Source organism: Hippichthys cyanospilos, chromosome 1 (assembly GCF_059441005.1).
Source record: "Hippichthys cyanospilos isolate Australia breed blue-spotted pipefish chromosome 1, RoL_Hcya_1.0, whole genome shotgun sequence".
In the NCBI taxonomy this organism is placed as follows: Eukaryota; Metazoa; Chordata; class Actinopteri; order Syngnathiformes; family Syngnathidae; genus Hippichthys; species Hippichthys cyanospilos.
This window is the reverse complement of record NC_142369.1, coordinates 14992121-15010996: the sequence shown is the minus strand read 5'-3', so window position 1 is coordinate 15010996 and position 18876 is coordinate 14992121. Positions and strand designations below refer to the sequence as shown.

The 18876-nt window shown below is 41.3% G+C and overlaps 1 protein-coding gene across 3 annotated transcripts; it reads right to left on the bottom strand.

The window, feature by feature from the left end:
• Positions 1–14: 14 nt before the first annotated feature.
• Positions 15–18691, bottom strand: acsl2 (acyl-CoA synthetase long chain family member 2). Of its 3 annotated transcripts, none has more exons than XM_088419039.1 (20): positions 18595–18691; positions 12062–12306; positions 11873–11987; positions 10938–11002; positions 10744–10845; positions 9465–9564; positions 9175–9353; positions 9064–9096; positions 7970–8021; positions 7808–7881; positions 7444–7521; positions 5812–5946; positions 5607–5741; positions 3681–3849; positions 3048–3136; positions 2646–2762; positions 2401–2544; positions 1463–1564; positions 1313–1384; positions 15–750 (listed from the first exon to the last, which is right to left on the bottom strand). In XM_088419039.1, exons 2-20 carry the CDS (start codon positions 12302–12304, stop codon positions 610–612), a joined length of 2145 nt encoding a protein of 714 aa, XP_088275165.1. In that variant the 5' UTR covers positions 12305–12306; positions 18595–18691; the 3' UTR covers positions 15–609. The 3 variants fall into 3 exon arrangements, with proteins under 3 accessions (XP_088275165.1, XP_088275076.1, XP_088275236.1); XM_088418950.1 differs by lacking the exon at positions 18595–18691 and adding an exon at positions 15954–16011; XM_088419110.1 differs by lacking the exons at positions 2401–2544; positions 18595–18691 and adding an exon at positions 15954–16011.
• Positions 18692–18876: the final 185 nt, after the last annotated feature.

Here is an 18876-nt window from a genome sequence, read left to right as displayed (position 1 = left end):
GAAGACAAATCAGGTGAAATTTTCACTTTATTGAACTAAACGAGTCAGAAGTGTCCTTATTAGAAGCAAAACCATATTTACAAGCCACACTCACTGTCACCTTATTTGGTAAATGGACTTTCACTTATATAGCTTCGCTACCTTGGGTACTCAAAGCGCTTTACGCTAACCAGTCATTTACCAACTGATGACGCAGCATCAGGAGCAACTGGGAGTTCAGTGTCTTGCTCAAGGACACTTGGGCACGGTCTTGATGGTCGGGGGATCAAACCCACAGCCTCTCGGCTGGGAGACGACCGCTCTACCACCGAGCCGTGCCGCCCCTAATGGAGCGCGTTAGGTTTAATTGAGAAGAGGGCAAAAGGCATGTTACAAGCGAGGCTCGGAAAACTTAAAAAAAAAAAAAAAAAATCGCCATTGTGCAGTACAACACGGGCAACAGGAAAAAAAAAAATCGCCATTGTGCAGTACAACACAGGCAACAGAACAACCATCGGTGGTTCCACTAGAATTTCCATGTTAAATGTTGAACAGGCTTGTGTAAATTAGTCGAATCGAACGTGTATATTTAGGCAATTGCTAGATGTTTCCAGCGTGCGGTCTTTTTTTTCACACGGCCGGCTTGCCGTACATGTTAGCTATCTGCTCCTGGAAAAGCCGGTGGATATCGGCACGTCGGCTCTTGAGTGTGGGCGTGAGGAGGCCGTTGGCCACGCTGAAGGGCTCTGGGTGCAAGTGGATGTCTCTCACCTGGAATTTCCAACAAGGGCAAATCAGTCCAGTGGCACTTTGATCATTTTGTCTTTAAAAAAAAAAAAAAGTCCACTCGCCAAATGCTAACACAAAATGCAAAACGTTATAGGCAGGCTAATGAAACTAGCGTTAAGGATGCAAATATTAAAAATGTTCAAATATATGCAAGAAAGGCAGAGCCACACTTAGGACAGTGGCTCTCAACCTCAGTGATATACCATTGCAAAGCATTTTTGGGTAAAAAAAAAAAAAAAGACTTAAAACATGCCATCAGTGTCTGATTTATTAAACTTTAGACCCATTCAAACCTCATTTGGATTGGTCCACAAAAAAATAATAAACCTAAAGTGTCCTCTTTTGGATCTTTTTGTTATCAAAAAGAAATGACTTAATAATTAATGAATATTTTTCCGCAAAAAATATATATATTGTGACAGGCCGAAAGAATTATTTATTGATAAATATTTGCCCAAAGAAAAATAATCAACTTAAGGCATAACACAGGACTATAGTGAAACGTGTGTGTGAGACTTTGAGCAAGAATTGATGGAGTCCTCACTTGTTCAAAAGATTTGAGGCCTGCCTCCTTCCCAATTGCTCTCATGTCCTCCAGCACTGCCTTCTTTATGTCCTGAGAGAAAGCCAGGTTATAGATATTTTTGTACGAAAAGTGTGACAAAACGTGTACATTATTTCATTTATGACTTACAAGAGTTTGGCACAGTTCTTCATGCGAGTCGACAAATCCTTGTTCCTTTGCCCAGGTGGCAAAAACCTCCGGGTCAGGGACAACGATGCCTACCAGATAAGACTGACCACAGGCAAACACGAGCAACGATCATTAAACTTAACTGCTGGGATGGAAATTCAAAATAATTTGACAACAAATCCTGCTTCAATCTCCATATACATAGATGTGCAAAAAAATCTACTTTAGTCTGCAGAACAAAGACAAATGGAGGCATTAAAGAGAGTATGTGTAATTTTTCGGATGCGCCCGCGGGACCTTTAGGGGCATTGCGGTAAATGCAGCAAAACACACTCCTCCTCCAGTTGTCCGTAGCTATAACAGACATGGCGACCTCTGGAGAAGTGCCACCCCCCAAGTAATACCATTTCATGATAACTACACCTACCATTATATTCAAAACGTACTGTTGGTTGCTAAGAGACGCATTTATTTGCAAGTTTTTGAAATATATAATTTAATTTATTCATAAGTCTAAGTCTTACATATTGTCACTTTAAAGTATTTTTGTATCTACAGATTCGTTTTTATTGGAAGGAAAGTGCTTTTTCCACACAATGTGGAACACCGATACGATGTGGGATCTAAATCTCTACTACTTAGCAGCTAGTGCTAATGCTACAATGACAGCGTATTTAGCTAGCAGTTTTGTAGCATCCATGGTCAGCAATTGAACATGATTTTGTCACGTGTGGGTGTGTTTATATGGGTAGATACGAGATCAGATTGTCGCAAGAAGTAAAGCAAGCTGCTAGGAAGCACCCACCAACCACAAATTTCAAAATAAAAGAATGCTACGGCTACAGCAGTGATGTCCTTGTATTATTTGATGTCTATATTTTGAAGTTATATATAGCATAAGTTTTGAAGGCCCATCCCCAATCAGACGTGCAGCATACCTGTAGACTGTCTCCATGCACAAAGACCTGGAGCACAGGCGTGCAGCGCGTGTACACATTTTCAATCTTTTCCGGGGCGATGTACTCTCCTTGCGACAATTTAAAGATGTGCTTTTTCCGATCAATGATGCGCAGTGTCCCGTTCTAATGGTACCAAAAAAAAATTAGCCACAATGGGATTATATCACGACATCATAGAAAGAAACGAAAATGAAGTCTTGAGTTTTTTTTATTAAAACGCTTACCGGAAGCCACTGGCCCACGTCGCCACTGTGCAGCCAGCCGTCACCATCCAAAGCTTCTGCCGTCCTTTCGGGGTCCTTCAGATACCCTCGGAACACGCTGGGACCGCGGATGCAGATCTGACAGTTACAAAAAAGCGGAGTAAGCGGTCCAAACGGTGCCATTCTGCACAATGCATACAAAATGTTGGCACGCCACTGTTCAAATATTACTGATATAAGAAAAGCAACCAAGATAAATCATTTCAAAAGTGCTTTCAAGCACAAGAATTTTATGATGCTTCCTGTAAATGTTTATTTTTACTTCATCTCTCTAAATGATTTAGCTTGGCCCCATTTTTCCCCTTTAAAAAAAAACAAAAATGTTTGAGCAGGTGTGTGGTGACTTTCTTTTTATCATCTTACCTCTCCCTCTCCATTCTTTGCAAAATAGTTCATGTCAGGGATGTCCACCAGTTTGACTGTCGCACAGGGCAAAGGAGCACCAACGTGTCCTGACAAATGCACACACTAAATGGGTTACCACGAAAGGAAACTGTAGGTCCAGTAAAAAAAAAACAAACAAAAAAAAAAAACCTCTCTCTCTCTGTCTGTCTAGCAGACCAGCATCTCCGTGAGGAGACGCCGGCCAATAGCAGACCAGCATTATAGTGACGCGTTGTATAGAGGCATTGACGGCAACAGAAAATAAGTGCAATTACCTAAAAACGCCTGCAGATGGAGACAAAACAACACAAATACAGCCAACGCCCTAGGGTCATGACAGTTGTTTTTGTGGCAAAGTGGGTAATATATCTTAAAGAGGGGATGAAAAAACTCAGTATTCCACATCGCAACATAAAAAAAACGTAAGCCAGGGACGCTGTAACCCGGGGCTCCACTGTATTATGAGGGATATTTATTCGAGTCGAACTAAGTAGAACATCACTAAAGGCCTCATTGTGAAATGCACGGATCGCCGCTGCACATTGATGAGACCATTACACCATGTCGTTTCATCAATTGAGTTGAAATAGGAAGAAGATGCCCCAGCCAAACCTGCGGTCCAGTCTCCCGGCATGGAGAAGGTGCATCCCGCTGTGCACTCGGTCTGGCCGTAGCCTTCGAAAATGAGGCATCCCATCGTGGCTCGGAGGAAGGAGAGCACCGTGGGGCTAATGGGCGCCGATGCTGTCAGGGCGAAACGCAGGTTTCCTCCGAAGTTGGCCTGGAGCACAAGCAAGCCGCGTGGCTTTTTTATTTATTATTTTTTGTGACACACAATAACCAGAGCACAATCCCACCTCAACAGCAAGCCAGACCATATTTTTTTCCATCGACCTTCGCCGAGCCAAAATGCTCAGTTGCCAGCGAGCGCCCGTCTCCAGTACACTCCCACAGACGCAATATGCTCCACTTGCTTTTGGCACCTCTTGCTGGAAGAGCTCGGCTTCTCCTACTAACTTCTCATGGTGCACTCGCTGCAAGCTGCTTTGTGCTCCCTCCCAACACATTTGTTCAGGGATAAGACTGCATCCAAATGATTGCTTTGCTTAATTATAATCATAATAATATTCGCTTTGTTTTGTCGCATAATTAAACTAGAGAAGATTCCTCGTCTTGACTTGGGGAAAAGTTGCCTTTCGGCTTAGTACCTAAGACTACATTGCCTCACCCAAAGTCAACAGCGAAAAACCGGAGATGGGAAAATTCTGTTCCAGAAAGTACAAATTCTACCACAGTTTGGTTTTGGCAAAATCCAAACTGTGGCAAGGTTTTCACCTACTGGACCTGGATTTCCCATTTGTAAGTCTAGCCATGGTTAGTATAGTTAACAAAAACTAATAAACTAACAAAAGCTACAATTATAAAAAATTCATTCAAAAAAATGAACTGAACAGAAAAAAAGAGCCACAATAAACACTAGACTTTTTTTCATCAAAGCGAACGGCTTGATCGTGATTCGGCTGTGATGTCATCATTCACAGAGAGCAATCAATGACGACATTTATCAGCTCTGCAAATGATATGTACGTTTTGAGGGAAACTTACATATAATTTGCAGAGCTAAACCATGGAAAAATGCTTTCTTTTATGAATATTATATACAGTAAATGTTCCATCCATGCATCCTGTTGATAAGCTATGAACAGTGTACATATCCACATTCAACCTTTTGGAGCTTTTCACCATGTTACAATGGTAATGTGGCACCCTAAACTCTTCTAAAGTGTTATTTCTCTTCCTTGATCCATTTCTGAGGATTCCTTGGCTTGTAGTCTCTCTATGTAAAGTCACAATAAGTTAGAAGGGCCTCGCCCACATTATCTTAGGAGCCATGTCCGCTTTAGTTTTCATTCCGGAATTGGGGAGAAGGTTTTGAACCCAGTTGGTCGAGTAAACAACAACCTTTTCATTCATTAGTAAGTAAAAGAATTAATGTAGAGCGTGACAGGTTCAGCCTAAAAGTACTGTTGACATTTACTTTTGAGTTTCTTGACGTTCAAAGTCGGGCACAATAGTTTACATACATATTATTTTGCGGCTTATCGGCTTCAAAACGACGCCATGAAGGGCGCAGTTTCAGTCAACGAGATGTTTAACTTCCGGGTGAGAAATGTCGCAGCGAAAAGACCTCATATTTCACAAGAAATGGAATGGCCAATAAGAAGGGTAAGATTTCATCATTATATGCATATATTTAACTGTAGAAAGTTTAAAATACCATGACACTGGTCCTTTAAACTCACTGATTGGCCACAAAATTTAAATTTAAAGAGACTTTTTAAAGTGACAAAACAATAAAAATGAACTCTGGGAAAATATGCAAAAACTTTCATAACCCTGACTAGCGCACCAGGATTACAAATACACGTGGCACAACACCAGAAAACTTTTGTTTTTTTTCATGAGGAAGGGAGAGGCCAGCATCTGGTGTCCACCAGTCCTTGACTCAGCGCCAATGATGATGAAAACTCCACTGACCTGAATCTTGTTGAAGACCAGTTTGTCCCAAAGACTGTTGTTGCGTACGACGCCACCGCTGAGCTCGGCCTGCTTCCTCCTGACGGCGTAGTGAAGCAAAGCTCGCCTCAGCGGTGACGTCACCGAGCCCAGGATCTGAACAGGGAGCCGACTTGAACAAAAAGAGACGCCGGCGACCTAGCCGACGACGTCTGTAAGGCAAGACCTTGTCGTAGATGCGGTTCAGCACACGGGGTACGACCGGGAAGAAGGTAGGCTTGAGTGTTTTGATGTCGTCCATCAGGAGGGAGATGTCCCCTTGGTAGAAGCCCACTCGAGCTCCGTGGCAGAACATGGACACCTGAGACGAGAGGAACCTTCATTCGGACGTCAGAGCAAAGAACGAGTCTGAATATGGACTCATTTAGGACAACAATTTGGAATTTGCATGAATGGTAAATGTACCTTAAAAGTTTTTTTCTAGCTTTAAAGAAAGGATTCGATATTATAGATTATTCTGTATGAATGGGAAATTAGAAGACTGGCACATAAATGGATAAAACGTTACTAAGTTGACAGAAAGAGTTTGGACTTGGACTTTCACTTTTATAGCGCTTTTCCACCTTGGGTACTCAAAGCGCTTTACTCTAACAAGTCATTTACCTGCTGATGACCGGCATCAGGAGCAATTAGGGATTCAGTGTCTTGCTCAAGGACACTCTGACATGGTCACGACGGTCGGGAGATCGAACCCACAGCCTCTCGGATGCGGGACGACCACTCTACCACCGAGCCGTGCCGCCCCGACTTACTGCTGCTAATGCGGACCAAACTCTGACATCGGCGGTCCAACCCTTATCAAAGGGTTCGGTGTCCCGTACTCCCTAAACACCCCTCACAGAACTCCCAGAGTGACACGGTCGAGTGCCTTCACACCCTCAGGTTCCCCTCCTTAAAGAGGGGTACCAATACCCAAGTCTGCCAATCCAGAGGTGCTGTCCCCAATGTCTAGGCTACAGTATGCTGCAGAGGCGTGTCAGCCAGGACAGCCCTACAACATCCAGAGCCTTTAGGAACGCCGGGCGGCTCTCAACCACCCCTGGGGCCTCGCCACCTAGCAGTTTTTATATGCCGCGACGACGGGCACCAACCACCTTAAGGCCACAACTCCGATCAGCCGCCTCGACAATGGCGGTGCGGAACATGGTCCACTCAAACTCAATGTTGCCCGCCTCCCCCGGTACATGGGAGAAATTCTGCCGGAGGTGGGAATTGAACCTCCTTTTGTCAGGAGATTCTAACAGACGTTCCCAGTAGAGTCTCACGACATGTTTGGGTCTGCCATGTGAAGGGGGACCAATGTTTTGCTTTCAGACTGGGCTCCATGGGTGCAGGGTGCGGTCACCGGGCGCTCGCCAACAAGCCCCACGTCCAGGCCTGGCTCCAGTGGGGGGCCCAGGTGACCCACTTCTGTGCAAGAGAAACTCGTGTCCAACTATTTTTGTCTGGTCACCCACCTAGGTGACACTACCAGGAGCTTAAAGCCCCAGACAACTTAGCTTCTCCGATCATTGGAACACGCAAACCCCTCCACCATTGTAAGGTGACAGTTTGTGGAGGGGGAGATTCTTTCAATCAATTAATTACAGCGCTTAATTAATCTTTTATTTTAATTTGTGACAGCAACAAAGTGAAACCGATATCCCTTACGATCTTTCATTGCTCAACCCCGCAAGCGTCTTGCTTCTTTTAACAGTGAACCAGTTGAAAAAAAATAAACAGCGCTTATTGCTGCTCAGTCGCTTCAAGACACAATTAACAATCAATTTATTGATTACTAGTCCTGCGATGAGCCCACCTGGATCATCCTCTCAAACATGTGAGCCAAGGGTAGGTAGGAGATGGAAACGTCTTCTTGTCGGATAACAAAGGATCCCTGGCAGAGGGGCAACAACGAGAGAAAGGTTTCAGTCCTCCGGGGAGACATGAAGCCTTGGAGGCAATCAAACATCTTGTATGTTTTTTTTTTTTTTTCTCCTTCCAGCATTTAGAAAGCAGGCTGTCTATAAAGAGGCAATTAGTTTAAGCAGCTTGCGGCCGCAGGGCCAATCAAACACTCAGTTAATCATACCATTACACACAGCGGGGAGGAAATTGAGGGGGGACAGAAACAAAGCAGACAAGAAGAGATGCTGAAGGAGGAGGCGGGATGGAAGACAGACCTCCAGGATCTTAATGACAGAGGAAGTGTTTGAGGCGATGTTGCCGTGGGTGATCATGGCTCCCTTAGGCTTGCCTGCACATAAACAAACAAAGACATTAGTGGCGCTTTGGGAGCTGTAAAAGACGGTGGGCCGCGCCGCCGTGGGATGATGGCGCCGTACCTGTGGTTCCACTGGTGAAGCAAACCACAGCCAGATCCTGAGGCTGGGGGGGCTAAAGTGCAAGGAAATAAAAGAATGTCAACCATCTCCACGAACTCCTGAAGCATTGATGAGTGGATTTTACACGAAAGATTTTAATACCCAATTCGGATTTACTTCCTTGATCTATTGTGTGATATTTTAAGATTTATTTACCGTTTTCCGAGGGTTTTTTTCCCCACACATTTTTGTTCAACTTGTCTTGACATTATTCGCTTGTTTTGATGACATTCCGCTTTTAACTCGTTCTCTATGTTTTCTTCTTTTTATTACATCGCTTTATCCCAAAAATTCTGTCGTGTGTTTTTGGCATTTTTTTTTTTTTTTTTAACACAAGTTATCTCTGGGATTTGACGAAACTCTCATGCCAAGCAGAAGATTTAAAGGCCATTTTATGCATTAAAAATTGCCAATCGGTGGCAGAAGTGCATTTGAGCAAAGAAAAAAAAGGCACAATACAAGCACTCAAGGAAGAATAAGCAGGAAAAGGAACTGTAGAAGCTTGGGAGGAACGTCAAAATGAAGAGAAATGAACTTTGAGAAAAATGCGAATGGAAAACATGAGACAAATGACAACAAAGGACTGCGTGAGGAACAAAATGTCAAAACCGCCATGACAATCTTCCTCTTCTCCCTTCGGCTTTTCCCTTCAGGGGTTGCGACTGTGAATCAATTGCCATAGGTTTGATTTGCAAATTTGATTAGCAAAGGTTTTACGTTGAATGCTCTTCCTGACACTACCTTGTGTATTTATCCGGGCTTGGAACTGGCAAAAAAAAGAAGTCTATGACAATAAAGGTAAATGAACGTTTCCCCCTGTTTGTTTACTGTTTGGCAGCTGCAGCCTTGTATTCACTGATAAATAAATAAATACTGTAAACACATGCTTTTATTTTTAAAGAGAACAAACCTATCCGTCTTTATTCAGGAAACCCAACACTTATTTGCTGTGTTGTCTAGCAAATCCGCAATGGGGATGCTCTAGCTCCCTGATGATGATCCCAGCTCACAAGATATAAATTCCTAGAGAAAGATGATCCTAATTTAGAACTCACCAAAGGCTCTTTGAGGTTCTGTCTTCCCAGATCCTATATCAGAAGAGGAAGAATACACGTTCATATGATGGTGGATTTAAAAAAAAAAAGATATAGCGTACACTGTCTTACCATGAGCTGTGTCAATTTGAGAACCTCCACCTGGCAACCCCTGGCCCTCTCAGCGAAAGCCTCACTGTAGGCATCAAAGAGAACCAAACAGCAGAGTTTGGGCGTGATGCCCTTCTCCTTATTCTCCAGCAGGGAGGTAGCCTTCTCCTCGCGGTCACACACCACCAGGTAAATCTCCGCTAAATCCGACACCCCGAAGCACAACTGTGAGTTCTATCGATCGACGGTATCTATTAAGAATGTATTTTTAGGGCATTCTAATCTCGTCACTTCTACACAGGACGACTTACCCAGGTGCAAAATATGGACCATAGCCTCAATCCCCAGTGTCTCATACAGAGGAACCAGCGCCATGGAGTAAGTGTAACAGGCCAGCTCCGTAATAATCCACTGCCACCAACAGAGGGAGACAAAACAGAACTTTTATACTCCTCTCCCTTTCCTCGTTCCGTCAGTCAGATAACGCTTTTGAAGTGAAGTAAAATGTCAGCCAAATCAAACAAAAACCCTTGGAAAAATTATAATTATGGTTTTGGAGCTAATCTCATGGTTGAAATAGCGCAAATAATAGTTTTGACCTGTTTAGTCTGTGGAAATGTTTTTTCCTGTCGTATGACAGAAATGATGATTATAGCAGACTACTTGAATGAGTAATAGCTGTCTAGAGACACACAGGGACTACAGTATCTTCTCTCCACATATTGATTTATGAAGTTAAATAATTAGTTAATTTTGAGGGCACCAAGAAACTGCCAAAAGCAAGTTGAGAGCATCATTGAGCTTCCTGGACACGATCGGTGGTAGATTTGCAGGAAGTCTCTCTCCGTTATGAGGTCATGTTATGCAAATTAAAAAGACAAATTGGCAGTTAATCATCCTGAATTCTGGCTTCAAATGGAAATTACTATTGTATTATTCACTAAAGCAAATATGAGTAGTAAAGTCATTACAGTTTATATTTGTTTGACAAACACTTCTAAGGCTTTAAAATAATCAATTTTGGGGGGAAAAATTAAAATCGGTATGTGAGAGCCTAAATTAATCTGGGAGTAAATCATTAACATAATTATCATGAATAAATATCATTATTAATATATCAATATCTTTAACATGCATGCATCGGAAGACCACTCACAAATCTTTTTATTTGCTGATGTTTTAATTTTTAATATTTTAATTTTTGTCATTTGTGTTTATGCCCAATTGAAATCAGCAGTCTTTAGTGATTACTCTTATTAACATTATTATTGTTACCAGATATCATTATACATTATTACAATTTTTCTCCAATTGGATAAAGGGAGGCTTCCATTTGTCTTCAACTGGATGATGCTGAATAATTGGAGGCACGTCACATCTTTAAGCCGGTTCTATGATTTGAGAAAATACATGGCCGAAAAGCTGCAAATGCAAACTGTAAAAGAATTGTCATGTGTTATACATTTATCAATCAAATACTACATTTTACTCATTCTAATAAATACTTTCTTGTCCTTTAATTACTGGCAGTCATGTCTACATTTCAATTCAACTTGTCAGTGATTTTGGCACAAACAAAACAAACGATACCTCTGGTCTGTTCTGTGCAAATATACCAACAAACTGCTCAGGGTTGGGCTTGCAGCCTTTCGCCAGCAGACCAGAACCCAGCGCCTGTGCTTGTTCAGCCACCTGACGGGTCCAAAGACAAAATGCATAAATGAGTTGTACACGACAAAGAAAAAATTCATGTGAGCTTCAAAATACAAACTGAGGTTTCATACCTCCACGTAGGATATCCACTGGTAGGGTTGGCCTGGCCTCCTGAATCCGAGGCATGGTGCATTACCTAAAAAGTAACACACAAGTCCATTTACAGTACTGTAGCGTTATTGTTATTGGATATCCCTCACTAACTTGTACAAGCTCAAGGCCATGTTTTTACATAGTGCGTTATTTTAAGAAGGATGTGGGTTATTTTAACAGGTGTGTGTTCACTATCCGTTATTAATGTATGTCAACAATTGCAGTCGCATAATTCTTGATTTATGGGCGTGCCATTACTGAGATAATGTTGATAATACTGTTCAACACCTCTGCGCTATCCCAAGTGATCCCATTGGTTCAGATGTGTTTTTTTTCCTTGGGCAAATAGAGGTTGAAATAGGTGGTTAATGGTAACTGATGATCTTACAAACTGCCCTAATATATATATTTCAGCACGTTCCAATGTCGCAACGCCCTTTAATCAGCTTGCCATGATGACCTGCTGTGCCCCAATCACAACTGATTTAATTTTGCTGATACTGCAATGATAGTGCAGACTTGAATAAAAATGGGCAGATTGGTTATTGATTCCTTGCATCTTGAAGAAATTGACACAAAATTGAGCCCACTCCTCGGCTGCAACTTGGTGCTGACTAGACATGGGCCGATATCAGATTCTGACAGGATAGTAACCTTCAGCAAAAATGAAACGGTTTAACAGTCTGCAATAGAAAAAGCTATGGTCATAAATCAAAATCCCCGATAGAAAGAAGACGCAAGAGCAAAACCAAAATGATCGTATATTCGTATATAGTACAGTTGACTAGATAAGTAAAACAGTCAATAAGGACGTATAATAAAAAGGTATAGTATAGTGCAGTACAGTATAGACAACACACCACAATACAAAGTCATTTTTGTGAATTTACAATTGTGATATTCAGTGACCCACCTGCAATCCTCAGGCCTCTCTGGAACATATCGTAAGCCGTCCTGGTGTCGTCGTGGTAAAACTCCAACAGCGAATCATCTTGAAGAAGAGCTGATCGCCTGCAGCTGGGATCTCCCTGTCGCAAAGCACGACTACTGTAAGATCCCAAAGCAACCCTGAGCAAAGCCACCTATGCAGTCATTAACGCACATTGACAGCTACAGACTGGGCATGAAGGTCACAGGGAGGGCGCATGGGGCGCGGACGAGTCACCAGCCAGTATGCTGTGAGGGAGGCAAGGGCTCCTATACCCAGCAGGGACAACGACGACAGGGAGGTCAGCGAGAAGGACGAAGGTAGGGGCAGCGGACACCAGTCTCCCGCCTGGTCGGATTTGGAAATTTTGAGCCCCACGTTGGATTGAAGGGACTGTAACCACTCCTGGAAATGCATAGCTGAATGACATAGAGTCAAATACATTTAGTTAGACAAAAATTTGATTCAACAATTCTTTAAAAAACAAAAGGCTTCAAGCTTTTTATTGCTACCCCCAGTCGGAATCATTTGTCAAACTTATTCTAAGTATTAATACAACCATATAATGTAGCTGTATAACATTTTGAACAGGTATTTGAAAACTACCATAAAACAAAACATGTACATATGTATTATACTGCCCTTAGGAGGCAAAGGTGTGCACAGCTGGAGGAGCTATAGCATTTACAATATGTTGAATTTAATAAAACGTGAGACAAAAATGTTTCGCAGCGACAAATTTTAAAATGTTCTTCAAAATTCTGAATAATAAATTATCGGTGAATTCACATACATCAAAGGGGTTGAATTCTGGGAGTCCGCTCTAAATACTCCCAAAGTATAATTTCCCTTTATTGATGCATTGCTAATCATTCTTTGCTTACTTATTCTGCGCTCAGCAGCGGCCTCGAGCAGATAATCATAGACTTGTGAGAGACCAGATGACGATTGCAAGCCCTCGTACCACCCGTGCAAGAGTAAAGACACGTCAACCTTATCCACATCTTTTGGTTTCGTTTTAGTTCCAGAGCTAAGGAGGAGAGATTTTGCACCAAGTTGGCCAAGTAAACGACATTATTTCATTCATTAGTTCAAACGTTTTACTGTAGAAATTGCCCAAGTGGCAAAAATGTGTGTCTGGGAACATGCACTCGGACAATCAACGTCAGTAGTAAATAATTCAACTGCGGGCGGAACTGTTATGTGTGTTCATTTCCCACAGTACTGATTTGAGAGAAAGAACAGCTCTTAGTGAGTGTGGCCTCTAGACTTTGTTTTGTATTTTAATGTCAGTAAAACACCTCTTTTGGCTCCTTTATTCACTCTTCTGGGGTAGTTACCAGCGCTCTGCGATTGTGAGGATCAGCGCTGAAGATTATGGATGAATGTGGCCAGCCGGCATTGAATGATGTCATGAGGTGGTGAAGCAGCCAAACAGTAAGAGGTGCAGCTTCAGTAAACAAGACGTTTCACTTCCTGGGTAGAAATGTAGGTACGATAAACCTCATATATAATAAGAGTTTAATCATCAATGTGCTAAAAGTAATTTTTATGCATATATTTCACTGTCAGAGGTTTAAAATATCATGATATTGGCCCTTTAAAGGCATTTCCAGTGTTTGAAAATTTCTGAAATAATGCAGCTCTCTCTCTCTCTCTTTCTCGCTCTCTCTCTCTCTCGCTCTATCTATCTATCTATATATATATATATATATATATATATATATATATATATATATATATATATATATATATATATATATATATATATATATATATATATAAACTTTCAAAATAAATAGATATACATTTTAGACGATAAAATGATGTTTTCCCCATTTCATTCTTGATTCCTGACATGTATGTAGCCAGAAGGGAGAAATTTGCGTTCCAGAAAAGTGATTGGCCCCAGCCTCTCTTGAGAAACTGGTGAAAAGAGCGAGTCATGCTGGGACACACACTTGGCACTGCACATCTACTAAAAGAGAAATTGGAGCAACACCAGGAAGTAATAATGAAAGCAGTGGCCCCCAAGCCCCCCACCACCACTGCCATGTCCTGCCACTTTTCTGTCCAACATGAGGGGAGTCTCTCCCCAGCGCACACTAGTGAACATTTGGTAGCAAGACAGGGTGAGGGGAGGACTGGGTGACAGCCCCTCCTCCACGCCCACCCCGTTTGTCACTTATATTGTTCATATCCCGACTGAATGAAAGAAGACAACCTTGAGGGAGGGCAAAACCCTTCAAATGAGACCATTTACTAAAAAATCTGATCTCCCACCACCTTAGGTATTTTTCCTAATACATGAACGTAGACTAACAAGCCTTTCTAACCTTTCACCCACTTTCTTCTCTTTCGCACAGTAGGAGAGGCAAAGCTTTCCAAACACTTGCCTCAGTGGACAAAGTGGTACCCACACTCAGCTTGATTGGACTCACAGTCGGCCATAGCCCCCATTTACATGCCACTCATCAAGTTACGTCACAATTTACAGGACGGTTGAAACTGCCAGCAGACTACAGTAGTTCTCCATAATGCCAGCCATTTAAGAACATTTGGACTGATCTTTCAAAAGGAAACAAATAGTGTTGTGAAACAATATGAAAAGCTACCAAGGAAAGGAAATAAATAATATTTTAATAATAAGTTAATAATAACAAGTCCAGTTCACACATTTGGGAGTTATTGTTGGAAATTAGTGACCAATCCAAAATTTTGAAAATTGCTTGCTTTCTTACACAATGCCATTAATGGTTGAACTAACATTTTTTGGGTCTTCTGAAAATGGATGATTTTGGAGCTACAAGGATTTCGCCCGATACCAATGAGAAAAAGAAAAGAAAACAAACAAAAAAAAAAACAACTTTAAAATATGACTCAAGGATGAAACGTCATTTCTTTGCATAATTCCTTTTGGGAACAATTAAGGATTTGTTGAAACCTATTAACAGATGTTAACACATACACACACTAAAGACAATTCACTGTGACAGCAACTAATTGAAGCGTCCGTTCCACAACCCCCCTGTGCCCCCCCCCTCTCACTCATTCAAGACAATGGTCACGACCTAGACAGGCACCATTGTCTGAAAGCTTCGACACCCAAGAAACAAGACAAAAGACGTGGAAAAATATAGTAAAAGAAAGAATTCACCAACGACACAACTTATTTAGTAACTTTAGGGTTAGTTGTATCAAAGATGATAACTTCACACTTCATAATAATGCTCAGTTTTGGCCAATGGTGTTTGCTGTCATATTTATATTCTTGTCATGCTGTTTCCTATGCAGTTCTCCCTTCAAAAGGTCATTAAACTTTTGAAATGAACCAACGCTTCATATTTTTCCAAAACTTAGCATACTGTCAACTATTTGTGTCAATTTTGATTTGAGGCACTTTGCTTAGTTGGTGCTGGTTAAAAAAGCTTTAAAAAGTCATCAATTTGTTGTCGTTTATAGTGTTACTTTCAATGGGATGGATTTTTTTTTCTGAATGTTCTGAGCTCTACTTTATTATTAGCTCGATTATGGAATGTAGTCTGCTCAGGGAAGTGAATCAGAATAAGACTTTCATTGTGTAGTATTACTATGCATTTGATGATAAAACTCTTGAATTATTATTTCGGATTAGTGCGTGTTTATCCATGTGTGTGATTTTGCATGTGTTCTGCCTTTTACTTGGACGTCTGAACAAATTGGAAGTCAGCAACTGCTACAGAACAGTGTGAGGTCCATAATAGAAGTTTTGTTGCATTTTTCTAATAAGATAACCAAAAGTATTAGAAACACCTTTTTTATAAAACCACCAGTTATAAACCTAATGTTAAATAATTATACCCACGTGGCTGTATTAAGACCAACTTAGGTAAAAAAGTAACATGAATGCATCTCCCAGATGAAATTACAACGAACGCATGTACAGAAACGGTAAACCTACAAACTTACACCCACAAACAAGCCAAACGTCAATAAATTTAGGAAACCTGAGAAACACTCGTTAAGCTTTGTTAAATAAATAACACTAAACTTATATGGCTTCCTCTTAATAAACATGCAGCTTTACCTTTCATCTGAAACCTTGGGGAAATCCAGTGAGCGCAGCCACCTTGTAAATGACACAAAAGTCAACAAAACACACCAATGACATCCTGCTTGAGCACGACAATAAAAGCAAAGAATGCAGCTTCCCAGGCAGACGTGTAAGAGCCTGAGGCAACGTGCAGGTCTGTGCCCATCCGCTTCACTGATCACGCGAGAGCCTTTATCGCATTCAAAATCACATTCCCGAGTCATTTTGTTTCTGATACGTTTATGTATGGCTGACAAGATGACTGCAACACTGTTTACTGTAGCTATCATTTTGATAAGCTGATAATAGAAACACTATTTTTTCTACATGGCATTACAACATTAAGATTGCAGTGAAAAATAACTTTTTTTTTAAGCCATACCTTAAGGGGCCACTCGGTGACTGTATCATCATACATATGATGAAACACGTTCCTGTGCCCTATTACCCTTCTCTAAGGTTATTTAAATGCAGTATTTTATCACAAACGCAGATTTTCCTTATGTGAATAAAGACAAAAAAGTAAAAATGTTCTCAGAACATTGCCTGTATGTTACAGTTCACTTTATCTTTTTGTTTTGTGATGACAGTATCAGTATACTGTAAAAAGCAAAGACAATAAATGTCAGCCTGACAGGAATACTAAGGCTGCATAGTAGCTGACAGACAATGAGAGCAATTCTAGGGAATTCCTCCCCCTGACCCAGAAAACTACAGGAGGCGACACCGGGAGGGGGGAGGCTTTTAATGGCCAGGAGCGGCAGCAACTAAAAGACCAGCTGGAGGAATGAATTCTGTGCTTCGTGCAGCCACAGCAACGTGTGGCCAAGGGGAGGGTTAGGAGATGAGGTAGCTGGATATAGGGGACTATTAAGCCGGCTGGGCAGTGTAGGAACTGAGGAAACAGTGGACAGAAGGAACAAGAAACGATAGGAGGTAGTTATTTTTCCCTCCTGATGTAATCCAGTGTTCGGGATCTAGCAGTGTTATTTATTTTTTAACTTTGGGGGTGAAAAAAAAAGAAAGAAAAACAGCAGTGGGTTGTCAAAGGCTGAGTTGTTAGCACGTTGTCAAGATTTCTATGGTGCATGTACAGTACATTCAAATCTCAATGTCTTTGGGACACACAGGGATGTATTCCTCTATTTTGAGAAGAGGAAGAGTCGATTGTAATGATGGGACAAGTCACATAAGGAGAAATTATGGTTGATGAATTAAGTGTTTATAGAAAATATCACAGGCCCCAGGACACAGGCCTGAGGGATAGAATGAATGAACTACAGAGGTTTTGTGACAATGTAAAGAAAGAAAAAAAATTCTGCACCTCCTATATGCTAAAAGCAAATGGAGCTTACGTATTATCAAAATATTTTAATTTTTGTCGTTTGTGTTTATGTCCAAACCCTGAAAACAGGTGAGCAAATTATAAATTGGTTGTTACTTGCAAACACATCCCATCCATCCCTTTTGAATAACCGCTTATCCTCACAAAGGTCGCAGGCTTGCTGTTGCCTATCCCAGCTGACTTGGAGCTGTAGGCAGGAGACAGGTTGCGACTGGTTGCCAGCCAATTAGAGGGCACACAGAGACGAACAACCATTCACCCACCCAATCGCACCTAAGGACAATTTAGTATGTCCAATACACCTGCCATGCATGTTCCTGGGAGTGTGGGAGGAAGCTGGACTGCCCCAGGAGAACCCACGTGGCCTAGGGAAGAACATGCAAACTCCACACACGAAGGCCAGAGCGAAGGCCAGAGCGAGGTGGATTTGAACTCGGTTCCCTGAACTGTGAGGCAGACGTGCTATTCACTGCCCCACAGCGTGTGTTATCAATGTGCAGTTGCCATCATTATTGGTTTGTTAACTATTTCAATTTGGGTGGTATGATGACATTCTCCATTAGTGTGTTTGAAGCACATACCGTAGTTATTTTTCCACCTTTACATGCTATTATCAAAAGAGAAAAATTATAATGCTGATAATAAGCATCATTATTATGAATATATATTATTATTTGTAAATAAAGTCGATTTTTCCTGCTGAATGCAGGACCGTTGCAGTTGCCAATTTCATAGTGTCATGCATACCAGTTCGCAGTTGAACCTGTAATACGTATTTTCAATTTAATATCACAAAGAAAGTTGGCAATTTTGTACTTTTTTTAAAGCTTTGTCCAGAGGTCACCCTTGTGTATTTGTGATGTTCTGTGTAGCAATAATAATAATAATAATAATAATAATAATAATAATAATAATAATAATAATAATAATAATAATAATAATAATAATAATAATCGTGACGGTGCCAGTGGCACTTTTTAATGGATGCTATCGGCTGGTGCAGGTGTACCTAACGAAGTAACCGATGAAAGTGCTGTGCTTGGCGAAGAGTTGATAATCAAATAGTATGTAATAAACCAATCGAGTAAAAGCAGAGTGTGATTAAGACGAAGCGTATACGCACAAAAGCATTTTTCGTTCATCTTCCAGCGTGACGTTCGCGCCTCAGCAGGCGACGACGGCCACAACACCCAAACTTGGCCAAACATTATTGAAGAACTGAAGTTTTATCAGGTCGATATTGGAAGAAAACGACATTATACAATCGAAGAAAGAACAAAAGTAAATCACCTGTTAGATCCGAGCTTCGCGCTAGATGGCTTTGCGCTCCAAAACTTTCCGCTCATCCATCGGAATCTGCGTACTACTAAGTTAGCGGTGATCATCAACCGTTTCCTGTAGCAACTTTCAAATCAAAGGCCTATTTATCTATTAGCGTGCTTGATTTGCAACGGTTGTTCATATAAAGAACACATAAAATAAAAAAATAAAATAAAATAAAACAAAAATATAAAAGTTCATGTCAACAAAAACCATGCCGTCAAATCGGTGTGAAGAAACGTTTGTGTTCGC

What these genes read in the sequence shown, in the direction of transcription:
- acsl2 (XM_088418950.1), bottom strand. An exon ending in GGTCCATATTTTGCACCTGG is followed by an intron (nt 9,354 to 9,464) that starts GTAAGTCGTCCT and finishes TGTCGGATTTAG; the next exon opens with CGGAGATTTACCTGGTGGTG. An exon ending in AGAACCTCAAAGAGCCTTTG is followed by an intron (nt 8,022 to 9,063) that starts GTGAGTTCTAAA and finishes CTTGCACTTTAG; the next exon opens with CCCCCCCAGCCTCAGGATCT.